This window comes from Oncorhynchus kisutch, linkage group LG27 (assembly GCF_002021735.2).
Source record: "Oncorhynchus kisutch isolate 150728-3 linkage group LG27, Okis_V2, whole genome shotgun sequence".
Classification (NCBI taxonomy): Eukaryota; Metazoa; Chordata; class Actinopteri; order Salmoniformes; family Salmonidae; genus Oncorhynchus; species Oncorhynchus kisutch.
The window spans coordinates 19941820-19958504 of NC_034200.2; the positions used below are offsets into that span (position 1 = coordinate 19941820).

Here is a 16685-nt window from a genome sequence, read left to right on the forward strand (position 1 = left end):
GATTTAGTGCAATAATCTCCATAAACAATTGTTGGAAAAATGACTTGTCATGCTCAAAGATGTCTTAACCGACTTGCCAAAATGGTGGTTTGTAATTAACAAGAAATTTGTGGAGTGGTAGAAAAATTTGTTTTAATGACTCCAACCTAAATGTATGTACACTTCTGACTTCAACTGTATTTGTAGGATTAGTTAATGTGACTATGCATAATATGCCTCCTTGCTCGCACACGCTTTTTCAGTTCTGCCCACAAATTTTCTATATGATTGAGGTCAGGGCTTTGTGATGGTCATTCCAATACCTTGACTTTGATGTCCTTGAACCATTTTGCCACAACTTTGGAAGTATGCTTGGTATTCATAATGCGCGTTCCCAGGTGCTGGATTAATGTCTGGAAATTTCCACTGTCCTCTCATTGAAAGTTGTGTTCCTCCCTCATTTTTCAGAGTAAAAGCCTGAAACCATGCCTAAAGACTGGCCACATGTAGTGGAAGCCATAGAGATCGTGAACTGCATCATAAGTCTTTGTATGGTGGATAGGCTTTCAATGGAAAAACAGACATTTCAAAATAAAGGCACTTCTTGGATGGATTTTCCTTGGGTTTTCACCTGCCATATCAGTTCTGTTATACTCACAGACATTATGTTAACAGTTAAGGAAACGTTAGAGCGTTATCTATCCAACTCTACTAATTACATGCATATCCTATCTTCTGGGCCTGAGTAGCAGGCAGTTCACTTTGGGCACGCTTTTCATCCAAAATTCTGAATGCTGTCCCCTACCCTAGTGAGGATAACAGCCTCCACTCTTCTGGGAAGGCTTTCCACTAGATGTTGGAACATTGTTGCGTTCCAATTCATCCCAATGGTGTTTGAGGGGTTTGGACATGATTTGGAAAATACTCCATAATAACAAAGCAAAAACAGTTAAGTTTTTTACACAGTTCAAAAAGTTTATCACATTTACTTAAGTAATCAGACCCTTTACTCAGTACTTTTGTTGAAGCACTTTTGGCAGGGATTTCAGCCTTGAGTCTTGTGTATGACGCTACAAGCTTGGCACACTTGTATTTGGAGAGTTTCTCCCATTCTTCTCTGCAGATCATCTCAAGCTCTCCGGTTAGATGGGGAGTGTTGCTGCACATCTATTTTCAGGTCTCTTCAGAGATGTTCAATTCTGGGTTCTGGCAGGGCCACTCAAGGACATTCAGAGACTTATCCCGAAGCCACTCTTGCGTTGTCTTGGCTATATGCTTAGGGTTGTTGTCCTGTTGGGTGAACCATCGCCCCAGTCTGAGCTCCTGCGCTCTCTGGAGGAGGTTTTCATCAAGGGTCTCTCTGTACTTTGCTCTGTTCATCTTGCCCTAAATCCTTACTAGTCTCCCAGTCCCTGCCGCTGAAAAGCATCGCCACAGCATGATGCTGCCACCACTTTGCTTCACAGTAGGGACGGTGCAAGGTTTCCTCCAGATGTGACGCTTGGCATGCAGGCCAAAGAGTAAAATTTTGGTTTCATCAGACCAGAGAATTCCTCATGGTCTGCGAGTCCTTTAGGTGCCTTTTGCCAAACTCTGAGTGTGCCTTTTACTGAGGAGGGGTTTCTGTCTGACCACTCTACCATAAAGGCCTGAGTTGGTGGAGTCCCTCATAGATGGTTGTCCTTCTGGAAGGTTCTACCTTCTCCACAGAGGAACTCTAGAGCTCTGTTAAGAGTGACCATCAGGTTCTTGGTCACCTCCCTGACCAAGGCCCTTTTCCCCCGATTGCTCAATTTGGCCCGGCAGCCAGCTCTAGGTAGAGTCTTGGTGGTTCCAAACTTCTTCCATTTAAGAATGATGGAGGCCACTGTGTTCTTGGGGACCTTCAATGCTGCAGACATTTTTTGGTACCCTTACCTAGATCTTTGCCTCGACATAATCCTGAGCTCTACGTACAATTGCTTCGACCTCATGGCTTGGTTTTTGCTCTGACATGCACTGTCAACTGTGGGACCTTTTTATATAGATAAGTGTGTGTGCCTTTCCAAATCATGTCCAATCAATTGAATTTACCACAAGTGGACTCCAGTCAAGTTGTAGAAACATCTCAAGGATGATCAATGGAAACAGGATGTACCTGAGCTCAATTTTGAGTCTCATAACAAAAGGGTCTGAATACTTAAGTAGGTTATGCACTGAATGTTTTTAAAGTAGTTTCTTTATCAGATATCTATTCAAAAACTTTTAAAAAAGTAGTCTTTATTTTTTATATCTATTAGTTGTTGTCCCTTCCAAAGTAACTTTCTTCCCCCGGGAAAACCATTTTTTTTTTCTTCCCACAAAGCATAGTTAAAACAATAGTTATCTCAGGTTTGATGGATCCCTCAGTCAGTGCTACAGGATACATGATCAGACTGCCACTCTACCATGGCCCATTCTCTCTCACATAACTACTCTCCCTCCCCTGACTCTCTCTGCAGTACTGCTGCCATTACAACTCCCACTCAAGTCCCGACCCCAAGATTCTCTCTAGGAATGCAGCAGATGTCCATTTACTCCTAGCATTCCTTTAATGGCCGCCCTCTATCTCCCTCTCCGGTCTTGTTTCAAGCCAGAGCTCTAGAAGTCAGTCTAGCCAGCCTGCTATCCCAAACTGCTTTAATTCTACCCTGTGGTTTGATGCAAGGCTGTTTTGAGGTTTGGCCTGTTGCTCCTCTGATGTTTGTGTGTGTGTGTGTGTGTGGGGTGTGTGGTCACAGGAGCTCGCTGCAGGTTGAGTATATTGCAGGGCCCACTACATCTGGCCTGTGTTAGCTGCAGCTCTGCATGGTGCCACTGTTACACACACACACACACCTCCTTCCAGCCTCCCTGTGTAACCTGAGCTATGGGACCAAAGGCTGACGAATAAGAACTCTCTAGAGTCTGGACTCTCCTGTTGCAGTAAAAGCATTAGCAACACTTTCCAGCTACTTATGGTGTGTCCTGTAGCATCTGCGGTTGCAACCCACTATCAACCACATTGTGTAGGCTACTTACAAACCACAGCTGCTGTGATCACATTTATCCTGAAATTACTGCTCTGAAAGAACATCCTTACCTGTTGTGCACAAAGAATGCCAATTTTCAATGGCTGGTTTATATTCCGGACAAACAGAGAAATGTTAAGGTGTTGACTTGGCTATGCTTATTCTGTTCTTTTTGTTTTAATATGTAATATAGTACAATGGGTTCTGTCAACAAAATCATTGAAATATTGTAATAATAATGAAATCATAATCAATACAAATGTTGTGTGAGTCTGTGTCTGAACTAGCTGTCGAATTATTGCTTCCTCTGTCCTCGTTTCCTCTACTCCTTGCCTCTGCTTGAAAATACATTTTAGCCTGAGGGGAGGAACCTTCACTCCTCTCCCCCAATATGCTTTGAAAGGGAGGTGAGGAATCGGGGGGGAGGGGAAATCAAGGGGAGAATCTCGATTCCTCATGTCCTCTCTTCTCACCTTCTCAACCCATTGTATAAGGTGAGAGGGAAGGACCTCTGACCTTCTCATCCAATGGGTTTTGAGGATGAAACAAATCAAGGAAATGCAATTGAACTCTTCTCAGGACAGAGGAAGCAAGTATTTGACAGGTATTAAAGCCCCCATGCAGTCTTTCTAATTTTGTTCATATCACTGTATGTCTAATAAATCACAGTTTATTTAATGAAAATAACTCTGTTTTGAATGCATCAAAGCTGGGACCAAGAGACAGAAGCTGTTTTTCAATCTCATCAGACTGCTAAACAGCCATCACTAACACATCAGAGGCGGCTGCCTATGGACATAGATTAGGAATCACTGGCCACTTTTAGAAATGGATCACTAGCTACTTTAATGTTTCTGTATCTAGAATTACTCATCTCGTATGTATAACCTGCACTCCACACTATTCTATGGTATCTTAGTCAATTTTTAAATTGTGTTTTACACATTGCATCACCCATTTCATATGTATATACTGTATTGTATTATATATTACAACATTTACTGTTAAACAGCCATCTCCAGCATATCAGAGGATGCTTCCTATAGACATCGCTTAGGAATCACTGGCCGCTTTATTAAAGTGGCTAGTGTTTCATTTCCTTAATGTCTTCGTATCATGCATTACTCATCTCATATGTATTTGGGGCTTCAGGTAGCAAAGTGGTTAGAGCGTTGGGCCAGTAACCGAAAGGTTGCTGGATCGATTCCTCGAGCTGACAAGGTAAAAATCTGTCGTTCTGCCCCTGAACAAGGCAGTTAACCCACTGTTCCCCGTTAGGCCATCATTGTAAATAAGAATTTGTTCTTTACTGACTTGCCTAGTTAAATAAATATTGCATCACCCATATCATATGTGTATACTGTATTCTATACTATACCACTATCTTAGTCCAATGCCGCTCTGACGTGTATATATTCTTAATCAATTTCTTACTTAGATTTATGTGTATATGTTGTGAAACTGTTAGATATTACTGTACTGTCAGAGCTAGAAGCATAAGTATTTCGCTACACCTGAAATAACATCCGTTAAACACGTGTATGTGACCAATACATTTGATTTTGAATCATTTATTTTCCTGAGCCTCCTTTTGGCCCTTAATGTTCAGTCTGATCATGTGGGTGTTAGGAAACAAATGTGAAGATATTTACATACACAGCCCTGATTGGATGATAAGCTGTTCTAAAGTCCACCCATTTACCCAGATGAACAGTCATTGGTCTGTTAAAGCACCATTGGCAGTGATTACAGCCTCAAATCTTGGGTTTTGCTCTACAAGCTTTGCACACCTGTATATCCCATTCTTCTCTGCAGATCCTCTCAAGCTCTGTCAGGTTGGATGGGGAGCAGCACAGCAATTTTCAGGTCTCTCCGGAGATGTTCTATTGGGTTAAAGTCCGGGCTCTGGCTGGGCCACTTGAACAGTCAGAGACTTGTCCCGAAGCCACTGCGTTGTCTTGGCTGTGTGCTTAGGGCTTTGTCCTGTCGGAAGGTAAACCTTCAATCCCAGTCTGAGGTCCTGAGTGCTCTGGAGCAGGTTTTCATCAAGGATCTCTCAGTACTTTGCTTCGTTCATCTTTCCCTCGATCCTGACTAGTCTCCCCGTCCCTTCCGCTGAAAAATATCCCTACAGCATGATTCTGCCACACCCCCATGCTTTACCTTAGGGATTGTGTTGCCATGGTGAGCAGTGCCTGGTTTCCTCCAGACATGACACTTGGCATTCAGGCCAAAGAATTTAATCTTTGTTTGATCAGACCAGAGAATATTGTTTATCATGGTCAGAGAGTCCTTTTTAGGTGCCTTTTGGCAAACTCCAAGTTGGCTATCATGTGCCTTTTACTAAGGAGTGGATTCTGTCTGGCCACTCTATCATAAAGGCCTGATTTGGTACTGCAGAGATGGTTGTCCTTCTGTAAGGTTCTCCCATCTCCACAGAGGAGCTCTATCAAGAGTGGCCATCGGATTCTTGGTCACCTCCCTGACCAAGGCCCTTCTCCCCCGATTGCTCAGTTTCGCCAGGTAGCCAGCTCTAGGAATTGTCTTGGTGTTTCCAAACTTCTTCCATTCAAGAATGATGGAGGCCTCTTTGTTCTTGTGGACCTTCAATGCTGCAGAATTCTTTTGGTACCCAAACCCAGATCTGTGCTTCAACACGATCATTGGTGTTGCTCTGACATGCACAGTCAACTGTGGGACCTTTTTATATAGACAGTTGTGTGCCTTTCCAAATCATGTCCAATCAATTGAATTTACCACAAGCGGACTCCAAGTTGTAGAAACATTGCAAGGATGATCAATGGAAACAGGATGCACCTGAGCTCAATTTTAAGTCTCATAGCAAAGGGTCTGAATACTTATGTAAATAAGATATTTCCGTTTTTTTTTTTTATACATTTGCTAAGATTTCTAAACCTGTTTTTTGCTTTTTCATTATGGGGGATTGTGTGTAGATTGATCTTTTTTTTAAAATTTAAATCAATTTTAGAATAAGGCTGTAACGTAAGAAAATGTGCTGAGTGTCTGAGTACTTTCAGAATGCACTGTGTGTTTTGGTAATCTTCATCTTGCATGCCTTCACCTATTCGCTATGACATAGAAAATAATGTTTAGTGATAACTGCACTGATTGTAATTAAATGGGCAACATTGTTTGTTTTTTTGGTTAGTGTTTTTTTTTGTTTTAATTTTACGTTAAAGATCCCAACTTTGTTTTTAACATTTAAATGTTAACACCCCTGTTTAAACAGGGTTTGATTCAACTCATGAATTATATTGAGAGTATCGATGTTCCCCCCCCCCTTTTACAGCTTAATATTTTGACACAAAAAAAGGCAAATGGTCATTAATTACTTTGTATCAGCTCCAAACAGCTGTCCACTACAAGACATGCTCACGGATACTTTAGTTTATAGAAAGACCCATGTCCCTTCTTTTTCTGTGTTATGTGTAATCAATAACTACCTTTCTCTCTTTCCTCCTTTAGCATTGCAGTGCCACTGCCAGTGGTGTAGTAACAGCACCTGCTACACGGACGGCCTGTGCTTTGTGTCCTTCGTGAAGTCAGGCAGTAAGATGGTGGCACAGGGGAGCATGTGTTTACCTGAGGCAGACCTCATCCCTAAGGACAGGCCATTTGTCTGCGCCCCATCGAAAAAAGAGAACACTGGGGTGGTCCCTGTCTGCTGCAACACAGACATGTGTAACAAAGACCCCGATCCGGGCGACTACTCGTTGACATGTAAGTGTCTGATATGGCTCGAGTCTCAGCTCTCACACACTCGCATGCCCTGCCCCAAATCCACCACTAGTTCATAGGCAATTGCAGTGCAACTGTGTACAGTAGATCTGAAGGGAGTAAATAGAAGGAAGTGGTATGGTGAAAATGTTGCCCAACATATTACCATACCTCTCATCATATTACCATATTACTTATACTTTCTCAATCATTTCAGATATACAAAAATGCTTTGGGGTAGGGATTAGGAATGGGCAACAACATGATAACAATGGCATGGAGACTGATTTTTCACTTTAGAATACATGTCAAACAAAAATAAATTTGGGACCCTCCATTTTAGTATGAAATGTTATTTTTCGTGTGGTATGTATTAATTTGTGGATGTACATCGCCCATTTCATATGATATTTTATTAATTACAATTTTGTGTTATACAGTATGTTAATAATTTGCAAAACATACAATATTTCACGACTTAGAAAAATGTACAAAATGTTACGAATTCTAGCTAGCTAGCTAACATTAGCTAGGCGGGTTATCTTACATGCTGTTAGGTTCTTATTTTTCTGAGTAAATAACTCGCGGACACTAGAGAAGCTTAACCAAGTTTAATTCTTCCCAAAGGGTTGACATGGCTGTATTCAGGCCAAAAATAATTTCTCACCATCACAAGTATATACAGTTGAAGTCGGAAATTTACATACACCTTAGCCATGTACATTTAAGCTCAGTTTTTCACAAATCCTGACATTTAATCCTAGTAAAAATGCCCTGTTTTAGGTCAGTTAGGATCACCACTTTATTTTAAGAATGTGAAATGTCAGAATAATAGTAGAGCCATTTTTGTTTTTCAGCTTTAATTTCTTTCATCACATTCCCAGTGGGTCAGAAGTTTACATACACTCAATTAGTATTTGGTAGCATTGCCTATAAATTGTTTAATTTGTGTCAAACATTTCAGGTAGCCTTCCACAAGCTTCCCACAATAAGTTGGGTGAATTTTGGCCCATTCCTCTGACAGAGCTGGTGTAACTGAGTCAGGTTTGTAGGCGTCCTTTTTCAGTTCTGCCCACACATTTTCTATAGGATTGAGGTCAGGGCTTTGTGATGGCCACTCCAATACCTTGACTTTGTTGTCCTTACGTCGACCCGAGACGCAGTCGTCTCATCTAGCCATCAGCAAATGCAAATGCGCTACGCCAAATGCTAATAGCACTCGTTAAAACTCAAACGTTCATTAAAACACACATGCAGGGTAGTGAATTAAAGCCAACAAGTCAGATTATTAAAATGCTTTTCGGCGAAAGCATGAGAAGCTATTATCTGATAGCATGCAACACCCCGAAATACCTGAATGCGACGTAAACAAAAGATTTCGCGTAGCCGGCGCTACACAAATAGCAGAAATAAAATATAAAACTTTCATTACCTTTGACAAACTTCTTTGTTGGCACTCCTATATGTCCCATAAACATCACTATTGGGTCTTTTTTTCGATTAAATCGGTCCATATATACCCAAAATAGCCATCTATGGAAACTGTGAAAAAACAGTTTGAAAACGCTACGTCATTTTTTTTATTTAAAAAGTCGACGATAAACTTTCACAAAACACTTCGAAATACTTTTGTAATCCAACTTTAGGTATCAGTAAACGTTAATAATCTATCAAATTGATCACGGGGCGATGTGTATTCAATAGCTCCACGATTTCAAATCATCTTCCAAAATCTCTCTTCCAAACCTTCCTGTCGGAGACCGGATGGAAAGTGATCTCTCTAGTAGGTTTGACCAAGAAACAAAGTCACCGGAAATGACGAGACTGGCGACATCGTGTGGAAGCTGTAGGAATTGCAATCTCGGCCCCATTTAATTTAGTTTCCATTCAACAATCCATGCAAGTGGCGCATTGATACTTTTTTCAGTTTTCAGTGACCATATCTTCTTGCGCTTTTCGATGAAACACACGCTCTGTTATAGTCACAGCCGTGATTTAACCAGTTTTAGAAACGTCAGAGTGTTTTCTATCCACACATACTAATCATATGCATATACTATATTCCTCGCATGAGTAGCAGGACGCCGAAATGTTGCGCGATTTTTAACAGAATGTTTGAAAAAGTAGGGGGTCGACTTAAGAGGTTAGCTATTTTGGAAGTATGCTTGGGGTCATTGTCCATTTGGAAGACCCATTTGCGACCAAGCTTTAACTTCCTGACTGATGTCTGGATATGTTGCTTCAATATATCCACATAATTTTCCTAGCTCATGATGCCATCTATTTTGTGAAGTGCACCAGTCCCTCCTGCAGCAAAGCACCCCCACAACATGATGCTGCCACCCCTGTGATTCACGGTTGGGATGGTGTTCTTTGGCTTGCTAGCCTCCCCCTTTTCATCCAAACATAACGATGGTCATTATGGCCAAACAGTTCTATTTTTGTTTCAACAGACCAGAGGACATTTCTCCAAAAAGTACGATTTTTGTCCCCATGTGCTGTTGCAAACTGTAGTCTGGCTTTTTATGGTGGTTTTGGAGCAGTGGCCTCTTCCTTGCTGAGCGGCCTTTCAGGTTATGTCGATATAGGACTCTTACTGTGGATATAGATACTTTTGTACCTGTTTCCTCCAGCATCTTCACAAGGTCCTTTGCTGTTGTTCTGGGATTGATTTGCAGTTTTCGCTCCAAAGTACGTTCATCTCTAGGAGACAGAACGCCTCTTCTTCCTGAGCGGCATGACGGCTGCGTGGTCCCATGGTATTTATACTTGCATACTATTGTTTGTAAAGATGAACGTGGTACCTTCAGGCGTTTGGAAATTGCTCCCAAGGATGAACCAGACTTGTGGAGGTCTCCAATTTTTTTTATTGAGCTCCTGGCTGATTTTCTTTTGATTTTCCCATGATGTCAAGCAAAGAGGCACTGGGTTTGATGGTAGCCTATCAGAAGCTTCTAAAGCCACTTTTTTGGGCTGCAATCCCGTTAACGGGACCGATATGACAACAGCCAGTGAAAGTGCAGGGCGCCAAATTCAAAACAAATCTCATAATAAAAATTCCTCAAACATACATGTATCTTAAACCCCTTTCTCCCCAATTTCGTGGTATCCAATTGTTTAGTAGTTACTATCTTGTGTCATCGCTACAACTCCCATACGGGCTCGGGAGAGACGAAGGTTGAAAGTCATGCGTCCTCCGATACACAACCCAACCAAGCCGCACTGCTTCTTAACACAGCGCCATCCAACCCGGAAGCCAGCCGCACTAATGTGTCGTAGGAAACACCGTGCACCTGGCAACCTTGGTTAGCGCGCACTGTGCCCGGCCCGCCACATGAGTCGCTGGTGCGCGATGAGACAAGGATTTCCCTACCAGCCAAACCCTCCCTAACCCAGACGACGCTAGGCCAATTGTGCGTCACCCCACAGACCTCCTGGTCGCGGCCGGTTATCTTATACCGTTTTAAAGGTAATCTTGTTGTTAATACCACCACAGTGTCCGATTTCAAATAGGCTTCACAGCGAAAGCACCACAAACGATTGTTAGGTCACCACCAAGCTGAAGAAAAACACAGCCATTTTTCCAGCCAAAGAGAGGAGTCACAAAAACACAAATAGAGATAAAATGAATCACTAACCTTTGATGATCTTCATCAGATGACACTGATAGGACTACATGTTACACAATACATGTATGTTTTGTTTGATAAAGTTCATATTTATATAAAAGAATCTCTGTATACATTGGCGCGTTGTTTTCACTAGTTCATCATCATTTTACAGAAATACTCATTATAAATGTCGATGAAAATTCAAGTGTTAGACATGGAAATATAGATATACCAGTCCTTAATGCAAGCGCTGTGTCAGATTTTTTTTAAACCCTACGGAAAAAGCAAACCATGCAATAATCTGAGACAGCGCTCAGAAAACAAATACAATTTTCCGCCATGTTGGAGTCAACAGAATTCAGAAATGACATTATAAATATTCTCTTAACTTTGATGATCTTCATCAGAATGCATTCCAGGAATCGCAGTTCCACAATAAATGTTTGCTTTGTTCGATAATGTCCATTATTTATGTCTAAGTAGCTACTTTTGTTAGGGCGTTAGGTACACATATCCAAACGGTCGTGCAGGTCAGGCATAATGTTCGACAAAAACTTCAAAAAGTTATGTTACAGGTCGTAGAAACATTTCAAACTAAGTACAGAATCAATCTTTAGGATGTTTTTATCATAAATCTTCAAAGTTCCAAACTGTGTGTAGAGGAGCCATGGAACGCAGGTCGCTATCATGTAAAATGCGCGTGACCAGGAAATGGCTATCTGCCAGTAACTTTTTTTATTATTATAATTTTTTTTAACCTTTATTTAACTAGGCAAGTCAGTTAATAAGAACAAATTCTTATTTTCAATGACGGCCTAGGAACAGTGGGTTGTTGAGGGGCAGAACGACAGATTTGTACCTTGTAAGCTCGGGGATTCGACCTTGCAACCTTTCGGTTACTAGCCCAATGCTCTAACCACTAGGCTTTGTCTTTGTCTTACACACCTGGTTTCAATTCCCCAATTACTTGTTCATTATTTAACCCTCTGTTACCCCATGTTTGTTTGTTTGAGTGATTGTTCGATTGTTTCGATTACGAGTCCAACGCTCTAACCTGACCTGACTCATTCCTGACTCATTCCCCTCTCATTCAGCCCCACATCACAGTAGAAGCCTCATTCAAGTTTCCAAAGACGGTTGACATCTAGTGGAAGTCCTAGGAAGTGCAACTTCATCCATATCCCACTGTGAATTCAATAGGGCCTGGGTTGAAAATTGAGACCAACCTCAGATTTCTCACTTCCTGTTTGGATTTCTTCCTCGGTTTTTGCCTGCCATGTGAGTTCTGTTATACTCACATACATCATTCAAACAGTTTTAGAAACTTCAGGGGGTTTTCTATCCAATACTACTAATAATATGCATATATTAGCAACTGGGACTGAGGAGCAGGCCGTTTACTCTGGGCACCTTTCATCCAAGCTACTCAATACTGCCCCTGCAGCCATAAAAAGTTAACCTCTCTGGTACGCTAGCGTCCCACCTCGACAACAGCCAGTGAAATTGCAGGGTGCCAAATTCAAAACAACAAATTCCTAATTAAAATTCCTCAAACATAAAAGTATTATCCACCATTTTAAAGATAAACTTCTTGTAAATCCAACCACAGTGTCCGAAATCAACAAGGCTTTACTGCGAAAGCACACCATGCGATTATGCCAGGTGGAAAGCATGGCCAGCCGTAGAAAAATGCTTATGGAAATGTATTGGTGATTATTGGTGGTGACAGAGTTTCCTATCCACAGTGCAGTGGGCAGCTGGAAGTAGGTGCTCTTATTCTCCATGGATTTTACAGTGTCCCAGAACGTGTTTGAGTCTGCTTGAAAAAGCTAGCCTTGGCTTTTCTAACTGCCTGTGTATATTGGTTTCTAACTTCCCTGAAAAGTTGCATATCACGGGAGCTGTTCGATGCTAATGCAGAATGCCACAGGATGTTTTTTTTGTTGGTTAAGGGCAGTCCGGTCTGGAGAGAACCTAGGGCTATATCTGTTCCTGGTTCTACATTTCTTGAATGGGGCATGCTTATTTAAGATGGTGAGGAAGGCATTTAAAAAAAAAAATAACCAGGCATCCTCTACTGACAGGGTGAGGTCAATATCCTTCCAGGATACCCGGGCCAGGTCCATTAGAAAGGCCTGCTCGCTGAAGTGTTCCAGGGAGCATTTGACAGTGATTAGTGGAGGTCGTTTGAACTCTGACCCATTACGGGTGCAGGCAATGAGGCAGTGATCGCTGAGATCTTGGTTGAAAACAGCAGAGGGGTATTTAGAGGGAAAGTTGGTTAGGATGATATCTATGAGGGTGCCCGTGTTTACGGCTTTGGGATGGTACCTGGTAGGTTCATTGATAATTTGTGTGAGATTGAGGGCATCAAGCTTAGATTGTATGATGACTGGGGTGTTAACCTCTGGGATATGTGGGATGCGTCCCACCTGGCCAAAAGCCAGTGAAAATGCAGAGCGCCAAATTCAAATAAATTACTATAAAAGTCAAACGTTCATGAAATCACACATGTAAGATACCAAATTAAAGCTACACTTGTTGTGAATCCAGCCAACATGTCCGATTTCAAAAAGGCTTTTCAGCGAAAGCAAACGATGCTATTATCTGCGGATAGCACCTCCGTCAACAAAGAGAGGAAAGCATATTTCAACACTGCAGGCGCGACACAAAACGCAGAAATAAAAATATAATTCATGCCTTACCTTTGACGAGCTTCTTTTGTTGGCACTACAATATGTCCCATAAACATCATAAATGGTCCTTTTGTTCGATTAATTCCGTCGATATATATCCAAAATGTCCATTTATTTGGTGCGTTTGATCCAGAAAAACACCGGTTCCAACTTGCGCAACGTGACTACAAAATATCTCAAAAGTTACCTGTAAACTTTGCCAAAACATTTCAAACTACTTTTGTAATACAACTTTAGGTATTTTTAAACGTTAATAATCGATAAAATTGAAGACGGGATGATCTGTGTTCAATACAGGAGGAAAACAAACTGTAGCTAGCTTTCTGGTCATGCGCCTCTAACAGTACACTTGAAGTGACCCTCGTTCTGAACAGGGCTACTTCATTACACAATGGAAAAACCTCAACCAATTTCTAAAGACTGTTGCCATCTAGTGGAAGCGGTAGGGACTGCAAGAAGGTCCCTTAGAAATCTGGATTCCAATGAAAACTCATTGAAAAGAGAGTGACCTCAAAAATAAATCTGAATGGTTTGTCCTTGGGTTTTCGCCTGCTAAATAAGTTCTGTTATACTCACAGACATGATTCAAACAGTTTTAGAAACTTCAGCGTGTTTTCAAATCTACTAATAATATGCATATCTTCTGGGGATGAGTAGCAGGAAGTTGAATTTGGGCATTTCATCCAGATGTGAAAATACTGCCCCCTGTCACCAAGTAGTTATGCATGTCCCAGTTTAGGTCACCTAGCAGCACGAGCTCTGAAGATAGATGGGGGGCAATCAGTTCACTTATGGTGTCCAGAGCACAGCTGGGGGCAGAGGGTGGTCTATATATAGCAGGCGGCAACAGTGAGATACTTGTTTTTAGAGGTGGATTTTTAAAAGTAGAAGTTCAAATTGTTTGGGTACAGACCTGGACAGTAGGACAGAACTCTGCAGGCTATCTCTGCAGTAGATTGCAACACCGCCCCCTTTGGCCATTCTATCTTGTCTGAAAATGTTGTAGTTAGGGATTGAGATTTCAGAGTTTTTGATGGTCTTCCTAAGCTAGAATTCAGACACGGCTAGGACATCCGGGTTGGCAGAGTGTGCTAAAGCAGTGAATAAAACAAACTTAGGGAGGAGGCTTCTAATGTTAACATGCATGAAACCAAGGCTATTACAGTTACAGAAGTCATCAAAAGAGAGCGCCTGGGGAATAGGAGTGGAGCTTAGGCACTGCAGGGCCTGGATTCACCTCTACATCACCAGAGGAACAGAGGAGTAGGATAAGGGTATGGCTCAAAGCTATGAGAATTGGTCATCTAGGACGTCCGGAACAGAGAGTAAAAGGAGAAGGTTTCTGGGGGCGATAAAATCGCTTCAAGGTATAATGTACAGACAAAGGTATGGTAGGATGTGAATACAGTGGAGGTAAACCTAGGCATTGAGTGATTGAGAGAGATATTGTCTCTAGAAACATCATTGATACCAGGTGATGTCATCGCATATGTGGGTGGTGGAACTGAAAGGTTGGATAAGGTATAATGAGCAGGGCTAGAGGCTCTACAGTGAAATAAGCCAATAAACACTAACCAGAACAGCAATGGACAAGGCATATTGACATTAAGGTGAGGCATGCTTAGCCGAGTGATCATAAGGGTCCAGTGAGTAGTGAGGTTGGTTGGGGTCATGGCGATTCAGACAGCTAGCCGGGCCATGGGTAGCAAGCTGGCAGTAGATGGAGGTCTGTTCTTAGCCACCTCGTGCGTTTCCGTCGGCAGATTAGTGGGGTTCCGTGTGGTAGAAGGGACCAATCCAATTGGCAAAATAGTTATAGTGGCCCAAGAAAATTAGGTCCGATAGACCTATTCAGATAGCAGCCGATAAGACAGCTAACGATTAGCGGGCCGCAGATGGGCGTTCAGGTAACGTTGCGACGGAGGGGCCAGTCAATTATACAAATCTAAAAGTAACTTCCATTGACAATATGTAACAATAGCATACATAAAGCCACTCGAATAAACATTGCAGCCTGTAGAAAATATCCTATAAATCACATTGGCTACGCATGACCTGTTTTAACTATTAACTTTGTCTGGCTTGAAGATGGTGCTAGCAAACTCGCAACATTTAACAAAATATTCTGGGCACTCAATTTCCTGGCCCACTGAGCTCCGGAAAGACACAACTGTGGGTTAGTTGCGTAAGGGATAAGAAGTAATCAGGTAGGCCTATTTTATGACGTTTCCACCAAATCCGAGCATGACATTTTTTTCCCCTTTCACTCTGAGTGGTTTTTGAAAGGGAGAGAGCAGGAAAGATTTTTCAAATGGGCTACGTTGAACTATTTTCATTCTCAATGGATGTAAAAACAGACTTTGCTTTGCCTCAAACAGTAGGTAAACAAATTACTTTGAGAAGCTACACAGTGATGTTGAGTTAAGACAATCAGAAATAGTATCAGACCCCCAAATGGGCATTTATAAATCTACATTTTCACGCAAGCCAGGTAGCCTAGCCTACTCCTATGCGTAATCAGGTGTGTGTGCTTACTCAAGATTGACAGGAGCGCTCCAAACAAGACAATGAACAAATTGACAACTTCTAAATAGAATAAAAATAAACCAAAACTTCTCTCACAAGTGTAGCCTAGGTTGTACGCTCTGCAAACAACGTGTCCACTCCTACAATGGCAACAGTAAGACTGTAGTATAAATAATATATTGAATGCATCAACAGCAATTAGCGTAATCAAACAAATATTTTAGATTAGAATTGATGGTAATTTGAGGTAAATGTGATACTGGTGTGCCATCCTCGTGTGCCATACATGTTTTAAATATATATTTGCCACTGCTCGACTAAAAAAAATCTCGGCCAAACAACAGACCAAACAATCAACCAGTCGACTAAAAAAATCCCCATCAAAATCTGTCTGTTTTAAGCTGGAGATGTTTTTTTGCATGGGATGCGTCTCAATCCACGGCATCCGCCGATATCGCCCTTCTGCATCTGCGGTGAAAGGTTGCAGAGCTAGAGGGGTGTTAGTCAGATTGAGACATCACAAAAATTAGTCTACTCATGAAAACTACTGTTACATCCGAATGGTTTGTTCTAAAAACTATTATGACCTCTCTGGAAAGATGACTCTCACAAACACGTACTTGTCGGTTGGTCTGCTCACACAATTTGTCTGATGGTTCCCAGTACTAGTTAAAAAAATTAATAGAAGTATATATGGAGATAGTTTAGTACCTAAAATAAGGGGTTAAATTCATGTCCGTGTTTCCCCTTCTTTCTTATTTCTCTCAGATAGACAGACACTTCAGAACAAACTTCCTTTTTGACTATCTTGTTGTTCCATGTAGTGAATCTGTTATTCAATGCATTTCTATGGGCTAATGGCAGTAATGCCAAATGTTTAATCAAATTAGCCACCAGCTTAGACTCTAGAGGGTTAATCTTTGATAAGGAAACTGGTCCTATATGTATTGTTTATGTCTGAGGCAATGTCCCTGCCTGGACACGCTGTCAGGTTTAGCTCTTGTGGTCAGAAAGAAGTACCTCAGTGCTGTCATTCTTGGTCATGGGTCTAAAACTGCCTCCATGCTGTGCTTTTCAGTATGATAGTCAGCAGATGTCCTCTGTCT

The 16685-nt window shown here is 41.6% G+C and overlaps 1 protein-coding gene across 1 annotated transcript in view; it reads left to right on the top strand.

The window, feature by feature from the left end:
* Nucleotides 1-16685, top strand: part of LOC109872321 (TGF-beta receptor type-1) — a 94144-nt gene that overhangs the window by 40914 nt on the left and 36545 nt on the right. Inside the window, exon 2 of the mRNA XM_020463518.2 lies at nucleotides 6495-6749. Within this exon, the coding sequence (XP_020319107.1) occupies nucleotides 6495-6749 (255 nt within the window). The remainder of the gene's footprint in view (nucleotides 1-6494; nucleotides 6750-16685) is intronic.